At 42.0% G+C, this 20000-nt stretch overlaps 2 protein-coding genes across 4 annotated transcripts in view; both read right to left on the bottom strand.

The window, feature by feature from the left end:
* pomt1 (protein-O-mannosyltransferase 1) overlaps positions 1-10694 on the bottom strand; it is a 15053-nt gene extending 4359 nt beyond the window's left edge. Inside the window, exons 1-9 of one of the 3 annotated variants that reach the window (XM_068703005.1) lie at positions 10533-10694; positions 7329-7472; positions 7138-7244; positions 7004-7054; positions 6688-6834; positions 731-896; positions 535-628; positions 208-363; positions 1-84 (exon numbers count right to left, since the gene is read on the bottom strand). The exon at positions 1-84 is cut by the window's left edge and continues 47 nt beyond it. In XM_068703005.1, coding sequence (XP_068559106.1) covers positions 1-84; positions 208-363; positions 535-628; positions 731-896; positions 6688-6834; positions 7004-7054; positions 7138-7244; positions 7329-7444 — 921 coding nt within the window. In that variant the 5' untranslated portion in view covers positions 7445-7472; positions 10533-10694. The remainder of the gene's footprint in view (positions 85-207; positions 364-534; positions 629-730; positions 897-6687; positions 6835-7003; positions 7055-7137; positions 7245-7328; positions 7473-10532) is intronic. The other 2 variants (XM_068703003.1, XM_068703004.1) reach the window with 2 other exon arrangements.
* Positions 10695-11662: 968 nt separating this feature from the next.
* The window catches only part of LOC137866829 (rap guanine nucleotide exchange factor 1-like), a 13732-nt gene continuing 5394 nt past the window's right edge, over positions 11663-20000 (bottom strand). The window contains 17 exon segments of the mRNA XM_068702992.1: positions 11663-11938; positions 12066-12206; positions 14048-14145; positions 14244-14345; positions 15485-15563; positions 15694-15788; positions 15936-16020; positions 16100-16288; positions 17627-17719; positions 17923-18007; positions 18236-18314; positions 18384-18525; positions 18605-18645; positions 18725-18945; positions 19206-19236; positions 19238-19365; positions 19622-19726. Coding sequence (XP_068559093.1) covers positions 11803-11938; positions 12066-12206; positions 14048-14145; positions 14244-14345; positions 15485-15563; positions 15694-15788; positions 15936-16020; positions 16100-16288; positions 17627-17719; positions 17923-18007; positions 18236-18314; positions 18384-18525; positions 18605-18645; positions 18725-18945; positions 19206-19236; positions 19238-19365; positions 19622-19726 — 1850 coding nt within the window. The 3' untranslated portion in view covers positions 11663-11802.

The following is a 20000-nucleotide window of genomic DNA, read 5'->3' as shown; positions in this document are numbered from 1 at the left end:
TTGGGAGGCGGAGCTTCTTAAAGTCACCTGACTGCCGTAAGATACTTCCAGAGGTTGACCCTGAGTGATTCTGGAGAGACCGCCCTGAAGACAGACAGACAATCAGTCACATATATATATATATATATATATATATATATATATATATATATATATATATATATATATATATATATATATATATATATGTGTATATGCGTGTTTTACCTCCAGACTGGCCTGGAAGGAGGAGCTCATCAGTTGGTCATGTGGTCCGCTGCGATGCAGCAGAGTCAGATGGACGTAGAACCAGAACACATAGAGGAGAACCGGAACCACCAACAGACACACAACCCGACACACACACTGCACACACACACTCAGCTGCGCACACACACACACACACACACACTCTTTTAACTGTCTTGTATTATAAAGTTTCACAAATGCATCACCTGGTGACATCACCACCTGGTGACATCACTAATGAGCTGGAACCAATCAACACACAGAGATCAATAAACTGATCTTCTGTCTGTGTGAATGTGGACTCACGTGACTGACAGTTCTGTCTCCAATCAGGTTCCAGGTGTGTAGAGAGGCCACGCCCACCAGCATCAGGTAGGAGAACACACCCATATACTTCACCCTGTTACACACAATACACACATTAATACACACAACACACCCATATACTTCACCCTGTTTTACACACACACACACACACACACACACACACACACACACACACCCTACAGCAGCAGCACATGAGGCTCCAGACATCAGGAGCCAACAGTATCTGAAGCAGCTGTGGGGATCGTTGTAAAACTTCAGGTAGGAGAGGACGGCCACCAGGACGAAGAAGATGAGGAGAGACTCCAGTAACATGAAGCGGGACTGGACGATCAGAGAGTTCTCTGGAAAACAACATTACACTTCAGTCCCTGAACGCACCGCAGACACGTTGGTCCCTGAACACTCCACAGTCATATTGTGTTGTTTATCGTGTTGTTAATCGTGTTGTTAACGTGTTGTTTATGGTGTTGTTTATAGTGTTGTTTATAGTGTTGTTTATAGTGTTGTTAATCGTGTTGTTAACGTGTTGTTAACGTGTTGTTTATGGTGTTGTTTATGGTGTTGTTTATAGTGTTGTTTATGGTGTTGTTTATAGTGTTGTTTATGGTGTTGTTTATAGTGTTGTTTATCGTGTTGTTTATAGTGTTGTTTATCGTGTTATTTATTGTGTTGTTTATCGTGTTGTTTATAGTGTTGTTTATCGTGTTGTTTAGAGTGTTGTTTATCGTGATGTTTATCGTGTTGTTAACGTGTTGTTAACGTGTTTATAGTGTTGTTTATCGTGTTGTTTATAGTGTTGTTTATAGTGTTGTTTATCGTGATGTTTATCGTGTTGTTAACGTGTTGTTAACGTGTTGTTAACGTGTTTATAGTGTTGTTTATAGTGTTGTTTATCGTGATGTTTATCGTGTTGTTAACGTGTTGTTAACGTGTTGTTTATAGTGTTGTTTATCGTGTTGTTAACGTGTTGTTAACGTGTTTATAGTGTTGTTTATAGTGTTGTTTATCGTGATGTTTATCGTGTTGTTAACGTGTTGTTTATAGTGTTGTTTATCGTGTTGTTTATCGTGTTGTTAACGTGTTTATAGTGTTGTTTATTGTGTTGTTTATAGTGTTGTTTATCTTATCGTGTTGTTTATAGTGTTGTTTATAGTGTTGTTAACGTGTTGTTAACGTGTTGTTAACGTGTTGTTTATCGTGATGTTTATCGTGATGTTTATCGTGTTGTTTATCGTGTTGTTTATCGTGTTGTTTATCGTGTTGTTAACGTGTTGTTAACGTGTTGTTTATCGTGTTGTTTATCGTGTTGTTTATCTTGTTGTTTATAGTGTTGTTAACGTGTTGTTAACGTGTTGTTAATCGTGATGTTTATCGTGATGTTTATCGTGTTGTTTATCGTGTTGTTTATCGTGTTGTTTATCGTGTTGTTTATCGTGTTGTTTATCGTGATGTTTATCGTGTTGTTAACGTGTTGTTTATAGTGTTGTTTATCGAGTTGTTTATCGTGTTGTTTATCGTGATGTTTATCGTGTTGTTAACGTGTTGTTTATAGTGTTGTTTATCGTGTTGTTTATCGTGTTGTTTATCGAGTTGTTTATCGTGTTGTTTATCGTGTTGTTAACGTGTTGTTTATAGTGTTGTTTATCGTGTTGTTTATCGAGTTGTTTATCGTGTTGTTTATCGTGTTGTTAACGTGTTTATAGTGTTGTTTATTGTGTTGTTTATTGTGTTGTTTATCGTGTTGTTTATCGTGTTGTTTATCGTGTTGTTTATCGTGTTGTTTATAGTGTTGTTAACGTGTTGTTAACGTGTTGTTAATCGTGATGTTTATCGTGTTGTTTATCGTGTTGTTTATCGTGTTGTTTATTGTGTTGTTTATCGTGTTGTTAACGTGTTGTTTATGGTGTTGTTTATCGTGATGTCTATGGTGTTGTTTATGGTGTTGTTTATCGTGTTGTTAACGTGTTGTTAACGTGTTTATAGTGTTGTTTATCGTGTTGTTTATCGTGTTGTTTATAGTGTTGTTTATAGTGTTGTTTATCGTGTTGTTAACGTGTTGTTAACGTGTTGTTAACGTGTTTATAGTGTTGTTTATAGTGTTGTTTATCGTGTTGTTTATAGTGTTGTTTATCGTGATGTTTATCGTGTTGTTAACGTGTTGTTTATCGAGTTGTTTATCGTGTTGTTAACGTGTTGTTAACGTGTTTATAGTGTTGTTTATCGTGTTGTTTATAGTGTTGTTTATAGTGTTGTTTATAGTGTTGTTTATCGTGATGTTTATCGTGTTGTTAACGTGTTGTTTATAGTGTTGTTTATCGTGATGTTTATCGTGATGTTTATCGTGATGTTTATCGTGTTGTTTATAGTGTTGTTTATAGTGTTGTTTATAGTGTTGTTTATCGTGTTGTTAACGTGTTGTTAACGTGTTTATAGTGTTGTTAACGTGTTTATAGTGTTGTTTATCGTGTTGTTAACGTGTTGTTAACGTGTTTATAGTGTTGTTAACGTGTTTATAGTGTTGTTTATAGTGTTGTTTATTGTGTTGTTTATTGTGTTGTTTATCGTGTTGTTTATAGTGTTGTTTATAGTGTTGTTTATCGTGTTGTTTATAGTGTTGTTTATCGTGATGTTTATCGTGTTGTTAACGTGTTTATAGTGTTGTTTATTGTGTTGTTTATCGTGATGTTTATCGTGATGTTTATCGTGTTGTTTATCGTGTTGTTTATAGTGTTGTTTATAGTGTTGTTAACGTGTTGTTAACGTGTTGTTAACGTGTTGTTTATAGTGTTGTTTATCGTGTTGTTAACGTGTTGTTAACGTGTTGTTAACGTGTTTATAGTGTTGTTTATCGTGTTGTTTATAGTGTTGTTTATCGTGATGTTTATCGTGTTGTTAACGTGTTGTTTATAGTGTTGTTTATAGTGTTGTTTATCGAGTTGTTTATCGTGTTGTTTATAGTGTTGTTTATCATGTTGTTTATCGAGTTGTTTATCGTGTTGTTTATCGAGTTGTTTATCGTGTTGTTTATCGTGATGTTTATCGTGTTGTTTATCGTGTTGTTTATAGTGTTGTTTATAGTGTTGTTTATCGTGTTGTTTATCGTGTTGTTTATAGTGTTGTTTATCGTGATGTTTATCGTGTTGTTAACGTGTTGTTTATAGTGTTGTTTATCGTGTTGTTTATCGAGTTGTTTATCGTATTGTTTATCGAGTTGTTTATCGTGTTGTTAACGTGTTTATAGTGTTGTTTATCGTGTTGTTTATAGTGTTGTTTATCGTGTTTATCTTATCGTGATGTTTATCGTGTTGTTTATCGTGTTGTTTATCGTGTTGTTTATGGTGTTGTTTATCGTGATGTCTATAGTGTTGTTTATCGTGTTGTTTATCTTATCGTGATGTTTATCGTGTTGTTTATCGTGTTGTTTATCGTGTTGTTTATTGTGTTGTTTATCGTGTTGTTAACGTGTTGTTTATGGTGTTGTTTATCGTGATGTCTATGGTGTTGTTTATGGTGTTGTTTATCGTGATGTTTATTGTGTTGTTCATCGTGATGTTTATCGTGTTGTTAACGTGTTGTTTATGGTGTTGTTATCGTGATGTTTATGGTGTTGTTTATCGTAATGTTTATTGTGTTGTTTATAGTGTTGTTCATCGTGATGTTTATGGTGTTGTTTATAGTGTTGTTTATGGTGTTGTTTATAGTGTTGTTTATGGTGTTGTTTATCGTGATGTTTATCATGTTGTTTATCGTGATGTTTATCGTGTTGTTCATCGTGATGTTTATGGTGTTGTTTATCGTGATGTCTATGGTGTTGTTTATGGTGTTGTTCATCGTGATGTTTATCGTGTTGTTAACGTGTTGTTTATGGTGTTGTTCACCGTGATGTTTATGGTGTTGTTTATGGTGTTGTTCATCGTGATGTTTATCGTGTTGTTAACGTGTTGTTTATGGTGTTGTTCATCGTGATGTTTATCGTGTTGTTTATGGTGTTGTTCATCGTGATGTTTATCGTGTTGTTCATCGTGATGTTTATCGTGTTGTTCATCGTGATGTTTATCGTGTTGTTCATCGTGATGTTTATCGTGATGTTTATCGTGTTGTTCATCGTGATGTTTATCGTGTTGTTCATCGTGATGTTTATCGTGTTGTTTATCGTGATGTTTATCGTGTTGTTAACGCGTTGTTTATCGTGTTGTTAACGTGTTGTTTATCGTGTTGTTTATAGTGTTGTTTATCGTGTTGTTAACGTGTTGTTTATCGTGTTGTTTATAGTGTTGTTTATCGTGTTGTTTATCGTGTTTTTTATCGTGATGTTTATCGTGATGTTTATGGTGTTGTTTATCGTGATGTTTATGGTGTTGTTTATCGTGATGTTTATCGTGATGTTTATCGTGTTGTTAACGCGTTGTTTATCGTGTTGTTAACGTGTTGTTTATCGTGTTGTTTATAGTGTTGTTTATCGTGTTGTTAACGTGTTGTTTATCGTGTTGTTTATAGTGTTGTTTATCGTGTTGTTTATCGTGTTTTTTATCGTGATGTTTATCGTGATGTTTATGGTGTTGTTTATCGTGATGTTTATGGTGTTGTTTATCGTGATGTTTATCGTGATGTTTATCGTGTTGTTTATCGTGATGTTTATGGTGTTGTTTATCGTGATGTTTATCGTGATGTTTATGGTGTTGTTTATCGGGATGTTTATGGTGTTGTTTATCGGGATGTTTATGGTGTTGTTTATCGTGATGTTTATGGTGTTGTTTATCGTGATGTTTATCGTGTTGTTTATCGTGTTGTTAACGTGTTGTTTATCATGATGTTTATTGTGTTGTTTATCGCGATGTTTATCGTGTTGTTTATGGTGTTGTTCATCGTGATGTTTATCGTGTTGTTCATCGTGATGTTTATCGTGTTGTTCATCGTGATGTTTATCGTGTTGTTCATCGTGATGTTTATCGTGATGTTTATCGTGTTGTTCATCGTGATGTTTATCGTGTTGTTCATCGTGATGTTTATCGTGTTGTTCATCGTGATGTTTATCGTGTTGTTTATCGTGATGTTTATCGTGTTGTTAACGCGTTGTTTATCGTGTTGTTAACGTGTTGTTTATCGTGTTGTTTATAGTGTTGTTTATCGTGTTGTTAACGTGTTGTTTATCGTGTTGTTTATAGTGTTGTTTATCGTGTTGTTTATCGTGTTTTTTATCGTGATGTTTATCGTGATGTTTATGGTGTTGTTTATCGTGATGTTTATGGTGTTGTTTATCGTGATGTTTATCGTGATGTTTATCGTGTTGTTAACGCGTTGTTTATCGTGTTGTTAACGTGTTGTTTATCGTGTTGTTTATAGTGTTGTTTATCGTGTTGTTAACGTGTTGTTTATCGTGTTGTTTATAGTGTTGTTTATCGTGTTGTTTATCGTGTTTTTTATCGTGATGTTTATCGTGATGTTTATGGTGTTGTTTATCGTGATGTTTATGGTGTTGTTTATCGTGATGTTTATCGTGATGTTTATCGTGTTGTTTATCGTGATGTTTATGGTGTTGTTTATCGTGATGTTTATCGTGATGTTTATGGTGTTGTTTATCGGGATGTTTATGGTGTTGTTTATCGGGATGTTTATGGTGTTGTTTATCGTGATGTTTATGGTGTTGTTTATCGTGATGTTTATCGTGTTGTTTATCGTGTTGTTAACGTGTTGTTTATCATGATGTTTATTGTGTTGTTTATCGCGATGTTTATCGTGTTGTTAACGCGCTGTTTATCGTGTTGTTAACGTGTTGTTAACGTGTTGTTTATCGTGATGTTTATGGTGTTGTTTATCGTGATGTTTATCGCGTTGTTAACGCGTTGTTTATCGTGTTGTTAACGTGTTGTTTATTGTGATGTTGTGTTGTTTATCGTGATGTTTATCGTGTTGTTTATCGTGATGTTTATTGTGATGTTTATCGTGATGTTTATCGTGTTGTTTATCGGGATGTTTATCGTGTTGTTTATCGTGATGTTTATCGTGTTGTTTATCGTGTTGTTTATCGTGATGTTTATCGTGTTGTTTATGTGATGTTTATCGTGTTGTTTATCGTGTTGTTTACTGTTATGTCTATTGTGTTGTTTATTGTGTTGTTTATTGTTGACTCACCCAGCAGCAGCAGAGCTGAAGCTCCCAGAGCCGACAGGTGAGAGAACTTGAGTTCCAGAGTCAACAGGTAGACCAGAGGAACACAGAGAGCTCCACACAGAGCCGGCAGCAACCGCAGAGTCCACACACTCACACTGCTGGGATACTCTGTAGGACAAAACACACCAGTTCAGACTGGTTCAAACTGGTTTAAACTGGTTCAAACTAGTTCAAAATGGTTAAAACTGGTTAAACCTGTTTTAAACTGGTCTAAATAGGTTTAAACCAGTTTAAACTAGTCTAAAGCGGGTTGTGGTACGGTAACTGGTGTTCCTACCTGCTCCAATTCTGTTCCACACAAAATTCCCATCAAATCCTCCCAGGTACGCTGCAACAAACACATTCATGACATCATCACACAGGTTTCTGACACACAGGTAACATCATGGAGCGGTTGTCGCGGTAACTGACCTCCGAGGGCCAGGATCATGTGACCGAGCGGCGGCCCGCTGTCATCGATGAAGAAGACCCTCTTCATGTAGAGTGACACGAACTGACCGTAGTACACCTCATCAAACCTGTCAAACACAAACATCATGGAGACAGGTGAGACACAGACAGGTGAGGCAGGGTGACCAGGTGTGTAAAACAAACACACTCACACCACAGCGTTGGGGTAGCTGAGGTGGCTCAGTCTGGTCCACAAGGCCAGCAGGGAGACCAGCAGCAGGACCAGGTCCACCTGAGCCGTCACCACCAGGGGGAGCTGCAGCATCATTGACACCTGAGACACAGACAGGTGAGATCTAGAGAGGTGAGACACAGACAGGTGAGACACAAGACAGGTGAGACACAGACAGGTGAGACACAGACAGGTGAGACACAAGACAGGTGAGTTAGAGACAGGTGAGACAGAGACAGGTGAGACACAAGACAGGTGAGACACAGACAGTTGAAACACAAGACAGGTGAGACAGAGACAGGTGAGACACAAGACAGGTGAGACACATGAGATAAATGTAATAAATATTATAAATGTTATAAATATAATAAATATTATAAATGTAATAAATATTATACATTTTATAAATATGATATTACGTTACATTACAGTCATTTAGCAGACGCTTTTATCCAAAGCGACTTACAATAAGTGCATCAACATTGGTAATCAAAAGAACTACTAGTCACCAGAAGTCATAAGTACATTTCCTTTAAACAAGCTTCTAAGAGCCTGAAGCAGAGCATAACTCAGAGCCAAAGTACAGAAACAAGAGAAACAGTTAGTGCTATAAGTAATACGAATACAATAAGTGCAACAAGCTAGTATGAAACAATAAGAGGTGAGTGGAAGGCTCAGGGTAGCACTTCCTGAAGAGGTGGGTTTTCAGCCTGATGAAAGATGGGCAGCGACTCCGCTGTCCTGACGTCAGTGAGTAGTTCATTCCACCACTGTGGGGCCAGGACAGAAAACAGCCATGACCGAGACGATCGGCCGCCGGGACCTCTGAGCGACGGGGCGACCGATCACCCCGAGGCAGCAGAGAGAAGTGGTCGGGCGGGGGTGTAAGGCTTGACCGTGGCCTGGAGATATGAAGGAGCTGTTCCTTTCACTGCCCTGTATTCTAGCACCAGAGTCTTAGACTGGATGAGCTCTTACAGGGAGCCAGTGTAGAGAACGGAGAAAGGAAGTTGTGTGGGAGAACTTGGGGCGATTGAACACCAGGCGAGCTGCGGCTTTCTGGACAAGCTCCAGAGGTCTGATGGCCGACGCCGGGGCTCCGGCGAGTAGAGAGTTGCAGTAGTCCAGGCGGGAGATGACAAGAGCCTGGATGAGAACCTGCTCCGTCTCGTCAGTCAGGAAGGGACGAATCCTCCTGATGTTGTAGAGCAGGAATCTGCAGGAGCGTGTAACGGATGAAATGTTTGCCGAGAATGACAGTTGGTCATCCAGGGTCACACCCAGGTTCTTCGCGGTCCGAGTCGGCGTCACCACGGTATCATCAATGGTGATGGACAGGTCCCGGTGCGGGCAACCCTTCCCCGGGAGGAACAGTAGCTCAGTTTTGTCCAGGTTGAGCTTGAGGTGGTGTGTTGTCAATCACTTCGAGGTGCCCCCCTCCAGGTCACCTGGTAGGATCGACCCGTCAGGTAGGATGCAAACAGGGAGAGTGCAGAGCCTGAGACGCCCATCCCCTCGAGGGATGAGAGGAGGATTTGATGGTTCACAGTGTCAAACGCCGCAGACAAGTCCAGGAGAATCAGGACAGAGGAGAGAGAGTTCGCTCTCGCGGCGTGAAGCGACTCTGTCACCGCAAGGAGGGCCGTCTCTGTCGAGTGACCCACTTTGAACCCGGACTGGTGGGGGTCCAAAAAGGCTGTTTTGGTGGAGATAGGAAGACAGTTGGTTAAAGACAGCACGTTCAAGTGTTTTGGATAGAAAGGGTAGAAGAGAAACCGGTCTGAAGTTCTTGACATCAGAGGGGTCAAGTGATGGTTTCTTCAGAAGGGGGGTGACTCTGGCGGCCTTGAAGGCCGTGGGAAAGCATCCTGAAACAAGAGATGTGTTGATGAGGTGGGTGAGGAAAGGAAGGAGTTCAGTCGCAATTGACTGAAGAAGAGGGGAAGGGATCGGGTCAAGGGAGCACGTGGTGGGGCGGTTAGACGTAACAAGGTTGAGGACCTCGTTAGGGGAGAGAGGAGCCAGAAAGGGTAAGATGGGGCGTGGAGATGGGAGGGAGAGCTGTGGGGGCAGGATTGGACAGGGAGAGAGGGGCTGAGAGAAGGAGGATCTGATATCGTTTACCTTCTTGTCAAAGAAGTTGGCAAAATCATCAGGGAGAAGGGAGGAAGTAGGAGGAGGGGGTGGGGGTTGGAGGAGTGAAGTGAAAGTTTCAAAGAGTTTTTTAGGATTGGAAGCAGAGGTTAGGATTTTAGAGCGGAAGAACGCAGCTTTAGCAGTAGATAGAGAGGAGGAAAAAGTGGAAAGAAGAGCTTGGAAGTTAAGAAGGTCCTCCGGGAGTTTGCCTTTTCTCCATTTACGCTCAGCCTCTCTTAGGCTCCGTCTATCAGTACGCACTGAGTCCGACAGCCACGGGGCGGGTGGAGTTGGGCGTGCAAATATTCTAAATGCAATAAATGTAATAAATATTCTAAATGTAATAAATATTCTAAATGTATTAAATATTATAAATGCAATAAATGTAATAAATATTCTAAATGTAATAAATATTCTAAATGTATTAAATATTATAAATGCAATAAATGTAATAAATATTATAAATGTAATAAATATTATAAATGCAATAAATGTAATAAATATTATAAATGTAATAAATATTATAAATATGTTATCTGTTGTAACAACTTTCTTTGTCATCTGAATCTAATTTTATTTCTCGTCATATTCTACATTTAAATTGACCAAAACAATAACATCTGAATTCTTTGTGTTTCTGAAGTAAAGAAACATTTTGTGTCAATGATAAAATATAGAAACGTTTAAATGAACTTATTTCAGTGTTTGTTTCTTCTTCATGTACTTATTTATTTATGTATTTATAAATAAAGATTATTAAAAACCTCATCTCATCGTTACTGGATTTATTTATTTATTTATCAGAAATAAAAACTGCTGCTTTATGTGACGTCATCATCTAATAACACAATAATTAAAACAAAACAATCTCAGTGTGATTAATACTCCTGATCAACTAAAGAGTTTAAACCTTAATAACTTACGTTTATTATGTGTTAATGGTGAAATCTAAGAGACCGGAGCTAACAGCTGTTAGCATTGTTAGCAATGTTAGCATTAGCCTCACCGGTAGCCGTTAGCCGTCAGAGTCTCGTTACCGTAAACTCACCTGGTGACCTCACTCCATTGACTTCAAACAGACCATCCCGCCGGTACAGAGCCGGGGCCCGGTGGCTCTTCAACGTTTCTCCCGGTTCGTTTGGAGCACCGAGCCGCTCGATGTGTCCGATGTTTGATTGGTGCTGTCTGTTCACCGAGCCGCTCGATGTGTTTGGTGTTTGATTGGTGCTGTCTGTTCACCGAGCCGCTCGATGTGTCCGGTGTTTGATTGGTGCTGTCTGTTCACTGAGCCGCTCGATGTGTCCGGTGTTTGATTGGTGCTGTCTGTTCACCGAGCCGCTCGATGTGTCCGGTGTTTGATTGGTGCTGTCTGCTCACTCATACTGTATTTTGTATTTTTATTTTCTTTGTAAAGTCCTTTGTCTGAAAACAAATAAAGTGTATTATTATTATATTATTATTATTATTATTATTATTATTATTATGTATAATATTGAGCCGGTTCATAGGGGCGGAGGAAGAAGAGTACAAGAAGATTAAAACAACTTTCATCCATTCATCTGCTGGATTCTTTCCCAGCATGCACTGGGTCAGAGACATGATACACCTGCACAGGTGATCAGTGCAGACAAACACTTCACCTGTTATATAAATGTCAGATTATATTGAAATATTGATGATATAAACACTAATGACTAATGTCACGAAGTACATTTACTCAAATACCACACTTAAGTACAGTAATGAAGTAAAGTACAAGTGTACTTTACTTGTGTAGTTCAGTTTTATGCTACTTTATACTTCTACTGCACTACATTTATTTCATAACTTTAGTTACTTTATAGAGCCAGATTATTCATCAACAAGTGAGCATGTTTATTGAAATATTGATGTGAATAATTGTACACAGGAAGAGGCCCCAGGCTAACACCTGGCTAACCCCAGTTAGCTTCAGGCTACCCTAAGCTAACACCTGGCTAACCCCAGTTAGCTTCAGGCTAACCTCAGCTAACACCTGGCTAACCCCAGTTAGCTCCAGGCTAACCTCAGCTAACACCGGGCTAACATAAGATAAGTTCAGGTTGTTGCCAGTTATTGCAGGAATAGACCAGATGAGCACATGTTAGCAAACTGTTGGCCATGATTAGCCCAGCATGTGACACATTAGCACCAGTCTAATCCAGTTCAGTACCAGTTTAATTCAGGTTAGCATCATGTTTAGCCACCTCAATTCTCAATATCCACATGTTAGCATTGAACTAGCACATGTTAGCTTTGTTGCTATGCAGGTTAGCACAGGCTGAGTCTCTTTTGGTCAGTCATCTCTGATTGGTTCGTGGGGCATTCCGTGGGCGGAGCCTGAGTGAGAGTTCCCACAATGCCTCTTCTGCCAGGTGATCGCTGAAGTCATTAAAGAACGATATGATGTCATCATTAGGCTGCAGAGTGTAGGGACTGCAGACAGAGAGAGAAACAGGTATTAGTACTGTAATACTACTTATTATGTAGGTAGTAATACTACAGGTGACATACTGTAATACTACTTATTATAGAGGTAGTAATAGTACTACAGGTGACTGACACTTGCTGGTAGCTCCTCAGAGTGTCCAGGATGTTGAACTGCTGCCAGCGTTTAGAGAAGTTGACCTTTGATCCCTGTGATGTCATCACCGTGTCAGGATTCCCCAGGTGGACGAAGGTCAAGTCCTGAAGGATCAACCCCCTGAACAGACAGACAGGTTAGAGAGAGAGACAGGTATAATGTAGTGTTATGTATATATGTGGGGTATAGGGGGTATTAACCTACAGGTAGGGTATATATGTGGGGTATAGAGGGTATTAACCTACAGGTAGGGTATATATGTGGGTATAGGGGGTATTAACCTACAGATAGGGTATATATGTGGGGTATAGAGGGTATTAACCTACAGGTAGGGTACATATGTGGGGTATAGAGGGTATTAACCTACAGGTAGGGTATATATGTGGGTATAGGGGGTATTAACCTACAGGTAGGGTATATATGTGGGTATAGGGAGTATTAACCTACAGGTAGGGTATATATGTGGGTATAGGGGGTATTAACCTACAGGTAGGGTATATATGTGGGGTATAGGGGGTATTAACCTACAGGTAGGGTATATATGTGGGGTATAAGGGGTATTAACCTACAGGTAGGGTATATATGTGGAGTATAGGGGGTATTAACCTACAGGTAGAGTATATATGTGGAGTATAAGGGGTATTAACCTACAGGTAGGGTATATATGTGGGGTATAGAGTGTATTAACCTACAGGTAGGGTATATATGTGGGGTATAAGGGGTATTAACCTACAGGTAGGGTATATATGTGGAGTATAGGGGGTATTAACCTACAGGTAGAGTATATATGTGGAGTATAAGGGGTATTAACCTACAGGTAGGGTATATATGTGGGGTATAGGGTGTATTAACCTACAGGTAGGGTATATATGTGGGTATAGGGGGTATTAACTTACAGGTAGGGTATATATGTGGAGTATAAGGAGTATTAACCTACAGGTAGGGTATATATGTGGAGTATAGGGGGTATTAACCTACAGGTAGGGTATATATGTGGAGTTTAGGGGGTATTAACCTACAGGTAGGGTATATATGTGGAGTATAGGGGGTATTAACCTACAGGTAGGGTATATATGTGGAGTTTAGGGGGTATTAACCTACAGGTAGGGTATATATGTGGGGTATAGGGGGTATTAACCTACAGGTAGGGTATATATGTGGGGTATAGGGGGTATTAACCTACAGGTAGGGTATATATGTGGGGTATAAGGGGTATTAACCTACAGGTAGGGTATATATGTGGAGTATAGGGGGTATTAACCTACAGGTAGGGTATATATGTGGAGTTTAGGGGGTATTAACCTACAGGTAGGGTATATATGTGGGTATAGGGGGTATTAACTTACAGGTAGGGTATATATGTGGAGTATAAGGAGTATTAACCTACAGGTAGGGTATATATGTGGAGTATAGGGGGTATTAACCTACAGGTAGGGTATATATGTGGAGTTTAGGGGGTATTAACCTACAGGTAGGGTATATATGTGGGGTATAGGGGGTATTAACCTACAGGTAGGGTATATATGTGGGGTATAAGGGGTATTAACCTACAGGTAGGGTATATATGTGGAGTATAGGGGGTATTAACCTACAGGTAGGGTATATATGTGGAGTTTAGGGGGTATTAACCTACAGGTAGGGTATATATGTGGAGTTTAGGGGGTATTAACCTACAGGTAGGGTATATATGTGGAGTTTAGGGGGTATTAACCTACAGGTAGGGTATATATGTGGGGTATAGGGGGTATTAACCTACAGGTAGGGTATATATGTGGGGTATAGGGGGTATTAACCTACAGGTAGGGTATATATGTGGAGTATAGGGGGTATTAACCTACAGGTAGGGTATATATGTGGAGTTTAGGGGGTATTAACCTACAGGTAGGGTATATATGTGGAGTTTAGGGGGTATTAACCTACAGGTAGGGTATATATGTGGAGTTTAGGGGGTATTAACCTACAGGTAGGGTATACAGGGAGGTTCCACTTCAGCCAGAGCTGCTCTGTAGGCTCTGAAGGATGATGAGCTGTCAATCAGAGCGCTGTACTCCTCCAGAGTCTAAAACACAAACACAAACACAAACATGATCAGACTCATGATCAAGTTCTTTTTTCAGACTAATTATTATTATTATCTTATCATGAAAACACTCAGACCTCCGCTGTGTTTTTCTGCCAGTCCAGGCGTCGCAGGGGGGCGGAGTCCAGCGCCGACAGGATGGACAGGTATGAGTTAAAGTTGTTAAGCCTCCGCAGGTGCTTCAGGAACACACACACACACAAAGAGATTGTCACCAGGTTTACAGTCAGTAGCTGGAGTCAGATGATCTTCATCCTTATTGTCAACACAAAGCAGCAGTACAACTAGAGTGTTGGACATATTTATGAATAAACAGAGAAAGCTGTCTACCTGTAGCAGTGTATCAGAGTCACGGTGTCTACCTGTAGCAGTGTATCAGAGTCACGGTGTCTACCTGTAGCAGTGTACCAGAGTCACCGTGTCTACCTGTAGCAGTGTACCAGAGTCACCGTGTCTACCTGTAGCAGTGTACCAGAGTCAAGGTGTCTACCTGTAGCAGTGTACCAGAGTCACCGTGTCTACCTGTAGCAGTGTATCAGAGTCACGGTGTCTACCTGTAGCAGTGTACCAGAGTCAAGGTGTCTACCTGTAGCAGTGTACCAGAGTCAAGGTGTCTACCTGTAGCAGTGTATCAGAGTCACGGTGTCTACCTGTAGCAGTGTACCAGAGTCAAGGTGTCTACCTGTAGCAGTGTATTAGAGTCACGGTGTCTACCTGTAGCAGTGTACCAGAGTCAAGGTGTCTACCTGTAGCAGTGTACCAGAGTCAAGGTGTCTACCTGTAGCAGTGTATCAGAGTCATGGTGTCTACCTGTAGCAGTGTATCAGAGTCACCGTGTCTACCTGTAGCAGTGTACCAGAGTCACGGTGTCAACCTGTAGCAGTGTACCAGAGTCACCGTGTCTACCTGTGGCAGTGTACCAGAGTCCAGGTGTCTACCTGTAGCAGTGTATCAGAGTCACCGTGTCTACCTGTAGCAGTGTATCAGAGTCACGGTGTCAACCTGTAGCAGTGTATCAGAGTCACCGTGTCTACCTGTAGCAGTGTACCAAAGTCAAGGTGTCTACCTGTAGCAGTGTATCAGAAACCAGAGCAACGGATTAGCAGATGGGAGTCTGGAGGAAACTCTAGAGTCTGGAGTGGACACTCTGTTCAGAGGATTAAAGTCAAGAAAAGAAACAGCGAGGACAAAGCGAGATCACCTACGTCACTCAAATGCAGCGTCAGCAGTGTGACTACTCTCCCTGTCAGACAGTCATCCTGTGTGTTTGTGTGTGTGTGTGTGTGTGTGTGTGTGTGTGTGTGTGTGTGTGTGTTACCTTCATGGTCTTCAGGAACTTCAGCAGCAGTTTCTCTCTGTCCTGAGATTTATCCTGAAGAATGATGACAGAACGAACCCTGAAACCAGCGACACACACACGTTAGTCCTCAATTACACAAACACACACACATAAATACATACGTTGTGTACTCGGTTGTGTACTAGGTTGTGTAGTAGGATGTAGGTTGTGTGTTGTGTATTGTGTACCAGAAGGAGACGTTGTTGAAGTGTTGGGTGAACTCCGTCAGGTTTGGACTTTTCTCCTCATTCTGCTCTTTAGACCACAGCAACACCTCTGGAAGCTAGGCAGGTGAGACAGACAGACAGGTGAGACAGACAGACAGGCAGGTGAGACAGACAGACAGGTGAGACAGACAGGTGAGACAGACATGTGAGACAGACAGACAGACAGGTGAGACAGACGTGTGAGGCAGACAGGTGAGGTCTACCTCGATCTTGCAGAAAAGCTCAGAATCCAGCAGAGTCAGCTGTTCAGCTAGATCCTGACTCCTGAAGTCCAGAAGGGTTCCTGGTCTGAGAGACAACAGAAGAGGAGACGTTGGTGTCTGAGTGGAGGACGGACTTGTCAATCATCCAGGAGGTCACAGGTTACCTGGCAGCCACGCCCCTGGCCGCGAGGGGGCGGAGGGACTGAGGAGAGCCAATCAGCTGCCACTTCTGCTCCATTTTTGACAGGATGTTGGAGCGCAGCAAGCGGGCCAGACCCAGCTCTCCACCAATCAGGAGGCTGAACACCAGGTCCATCAGCAGCAGCAGCAAATCAGAGTCCAGCTCTATGGAACTGTACACACACGCACACACACGCACACGCACACACACACACACACACACACTGCTATCACATTTTATAATGGGTGTGTATTGCACGGAATGTCAGCGAGTGATGACATCACGGTCAGAGTGGAGCAGAGCAGGAAAAGCTTGCCTGGTGTTCAATCGCCCCAAGTTCTCCCACACAACTTCCTTTCTCCGTTCTCTACACTGGCTCCCTGTAAGAGCTCATCCAGTTTAAGACTCTGGTGCTAGAATACAGGGCAGTGAAAGGAACAGCTCCTTCCTATCTCCAGACCATGGTCAAGACTTACACCCCCGCCCGACCACTTGGCTCTGCTGCCTCAGGGCGATCGGTCGCCCCGTCGCTCAGAGGTCCTGGCGGCCGATCGACCCGGTCACGGCTGTTTTCTGTCCTGGTCCCTCAGTGGTGGAATGAACTTCCCACTGACGTCAGGACAGCAGAGTCGCTGCCCATCTTTCATCAGGCTGAAGACCCACCTCTTCAGGAAGTGCTACCCTGAGCCTTCCACTCACCACTTATTGTATTCATACTAGCTTGTTGCACTTATTGTTTTCATACCAGCTTGTTGCACTTATTGTATTCGTATTACTTATAGCACTAACTGTTTCTCTTGTTTCTGTACTTTGGCTCTGAGTTATGCTCTGCTTCAGGCTCTTAGATGCTTGTTTAAAGGAAATGTACTTATGACTTCTGGTGACTAGTAGTTCTTTTGATTACCAATGTTGATGCACTTATTGTAAGTTGCTTTGGATAAAAGCGTCTGCTAAATGACTGAAATGTGATGTAAAATGTAATGAAAAGTATTCTGTGATTTTTCCAAACAAATTGCTCCCATTCCCACAGTTTTTACTCTTTATACACCATTTTTGGTCAAAACGTAGAACATGTTGTGCTGGTCGCAGCCATGTGTCTATGGAATCCAACGGACTTAAACATTTGTCTCAAAGAGCCACAGAGCGACATGAACTCCAACCAACTGCTCCATTAGACTCCATGTTAAATGTCACCACTTCGGCAGAGTCTTATCTTTCTTCTGATAGCCATATGTTGTTGATTGGACTCATGTTGTTGGTAAAGGGGGCAGAGGTTTGACAGGTGGTTTTGAAAATACTATAGACAGTCTACTGTCTATTCTCTCTCTCTCTCTCTCTCTCTCTCTCTCTCTCTCTATATATATATATACTGTATATATTGCAACGTCTTTGGGCAGTAGCAGCCACACTGTCAAAAAGCTCTAGTTAATATTATTATAGGGAATGGGCTTAAAAAACAAAGCCTCTGATTGGTTGTGTGTGTGTGTGTGTGTGTGTGTGTGTGTCTCACCACAGATCCTCCACCACTCTAACCAGCAGTCTGAAGCTGTTGTTAGCAGCAGTGATGCGTTCAGGGTCCCGTCGTTCACACAAGTGTTTGTATGTTTTGAAGGTTAAAGAAGTTTATCTACAGATCAACACTAAAGATTAAATATCTCTTTACTTTGTTCTTAGTCATTTAAAGTGTTGATCTGCACACACACACACACACACACACACACACATACACAAAAACACACACACACACACACACACACACACACACACACACACACACACACACACACACTAACTCAGAGAGGATATCTGTGCTGGAGTTTGGTGATGACGTCATCGGGGCTGATGAAGCTTCTGTAGGTGGAGAGGAAGGCTTCACGATACACAACCTGTTCTACACACACACACACACAACCATCAATATACACAACCTGTTCTACACACACACACACACACACACACACACACACACACACACACACACACACAACCATCAAGACACACAACCTGTTCTACACACACACACACACACACACACACACACACAACCATCAAAACACACAACCTGTTCTACACACACAGACAGAGCAGACCTTTAGTCTGGACTGGGACCAGGACTCACCTGGTCCTCTGGGGGTCTCGGTGGCGTGGACCAATAGGATCTCTGGAGAAGCTGCTTTGACGTCCGGCCCGTCCTCGTCCTGAGACAGACAGAGGACAGTCAGACTGAATGAAGCAGAAAGGCCAGAGCTCAGCTGTCAGGACCTTACCTGAGGCTTCATTGTGATTCTGTGGAGGATCTCCTGCCGGTCGGTCAGTAGCACCTCCTCCTCCTCCTCCTCCTCCTGCTGCTGCTGCTGCTGCTCCCTGCTCCTCTTCTTAGGCTCCACCTCCTGCTGGAGACTGTGAGAACTGCAGAGGAGACGGCGTCACTGACTCTGTTTGTCTGTCCAGGTGAAGGTGGACACGTCTGTCTTTGTGTTTGTCTCACCTGTCTCTGGTCTGGTCCTCCTCATCCGGTCCAACTGGATCCTGAAGACGATATAATCAGAATCAGAGGAAGTCGTAAAGACACGAGACACAATAAACAGGCTGAGAAGGAACCAATTACCTGTTGTTTCTTCTTTGCTGGTAGAACTGGAGCAGGAAGTAGCTCAGGTGAGGGGGCGGAGTCTAACGTCTGTTTGTCCAGGTGTGTATGTGCGAGGCCGTAGGTGGTCTCCAGGTCTCGCTGCCTGCTACTGTAATGCTGACTGAAGGTGACAGGACGCTGGTAGAACATGGCTGCTGATTGAGCGTTGTAGGACGAACAGAACTGGAGGTACTGGTGGACTGAAGACAGGTAGACAGACAGACAGGTGGAGAGACAAATCAGTGGAAAAAAACCTGTCTGGCCTCAGCTTTGATTTTTATCCATCTATTTGTTCTCTGTTTCTTATGTTAGTCGTTAGCATAGCTTAGCACAAACACTGGAGGCAGTGGTTAATCGTTAGCCTAGCTTAGCACAAACACTAGAAGTCGTGGTTAATCGTTAGCCTAGCTTAGCTCCTAAAGACTTCACACAGTTATTGATTATTGTTTATTTCACTCACTGTGTCGTTTCTTCTCAGGGAGGGGGGGGGGGCGTCTTACTGGGGGACAAAGGGGAGGAGCATGACTCATCAGGTCCAATGACATCGTCACAGTGGGTGGGGCTCTGGGTGTGGGGGGCGGAGTCAAAGCCAAACGAAGACACGGCCTGACAGACAGTTCCTGTGATCCAGAACGGCAGACAGACAGACAGACAGACAGAGACAGAGAGACAGACAGAGACGGAGATACAGAGAGTGAGACAGTGAGTACTACCTGATACAAGAACTGTCTAACAGAAAGAATCAAACTCCAGTCAAACTAAATATGTCATTAAACTCAACAACAAGATCCCACCTGGTCTCACCTCAGGTCAGACAGAGAGACAGACAGACTGAGAGAGAGACAGACAGACTGAGAGAGAGACAGAGAGACAGACCTGCAGTGCTGCAGCGTCTCTTCTCTGGCAGGGCGGGGGGGAGAGGAGGGAGAGTCTCAGAGGATGACAGGTCAGTGTGGAGGAAGTCGTAGTCGGGATCATCCACTGAGGACCAAAAGAATCATGACATCACAGTAACTTATCTTGATGAATAATAATAATAAATATAAACAATACAAATACAAACAACAGAGAGAGACACAGAGAGAGAGAGAGACATAGAGAGAGACAGAGAGAGAGAGAGACAGAGAGAGAGACAGAGAGACACAGAGAGACACAGAGAGAGAGAGACACAGAGAGAGAGAGAGAGAGAGAGAGAGAGAGAGAGAGAGAGAGAGAGAGAGAGAGACAGAGAGAGAGAGAGAGATAGTCAGAGAGT

This window comes from Cebidichthys violaceus, unplaced genomic scaffold (assembly GCF_023349555.1).
Source record: "Cebidichthys violaceus isolate CVI_PGR_0920_01 unplaced genomic scaffold, fCebVio1.0.p SCAF_9, whole genome shotgun sequence".
Classification (NCBI taxonomy): domain Eukaryota; kingdom Metazoa; phylum Chordata; class Actinopteri; order Perciformes; family Stichaeidae; genus Cebidichthys; species Cebidichthys violaceus.
This window is presented reverse-complemented; position numbering and strand designations above follow the sequence as displayed.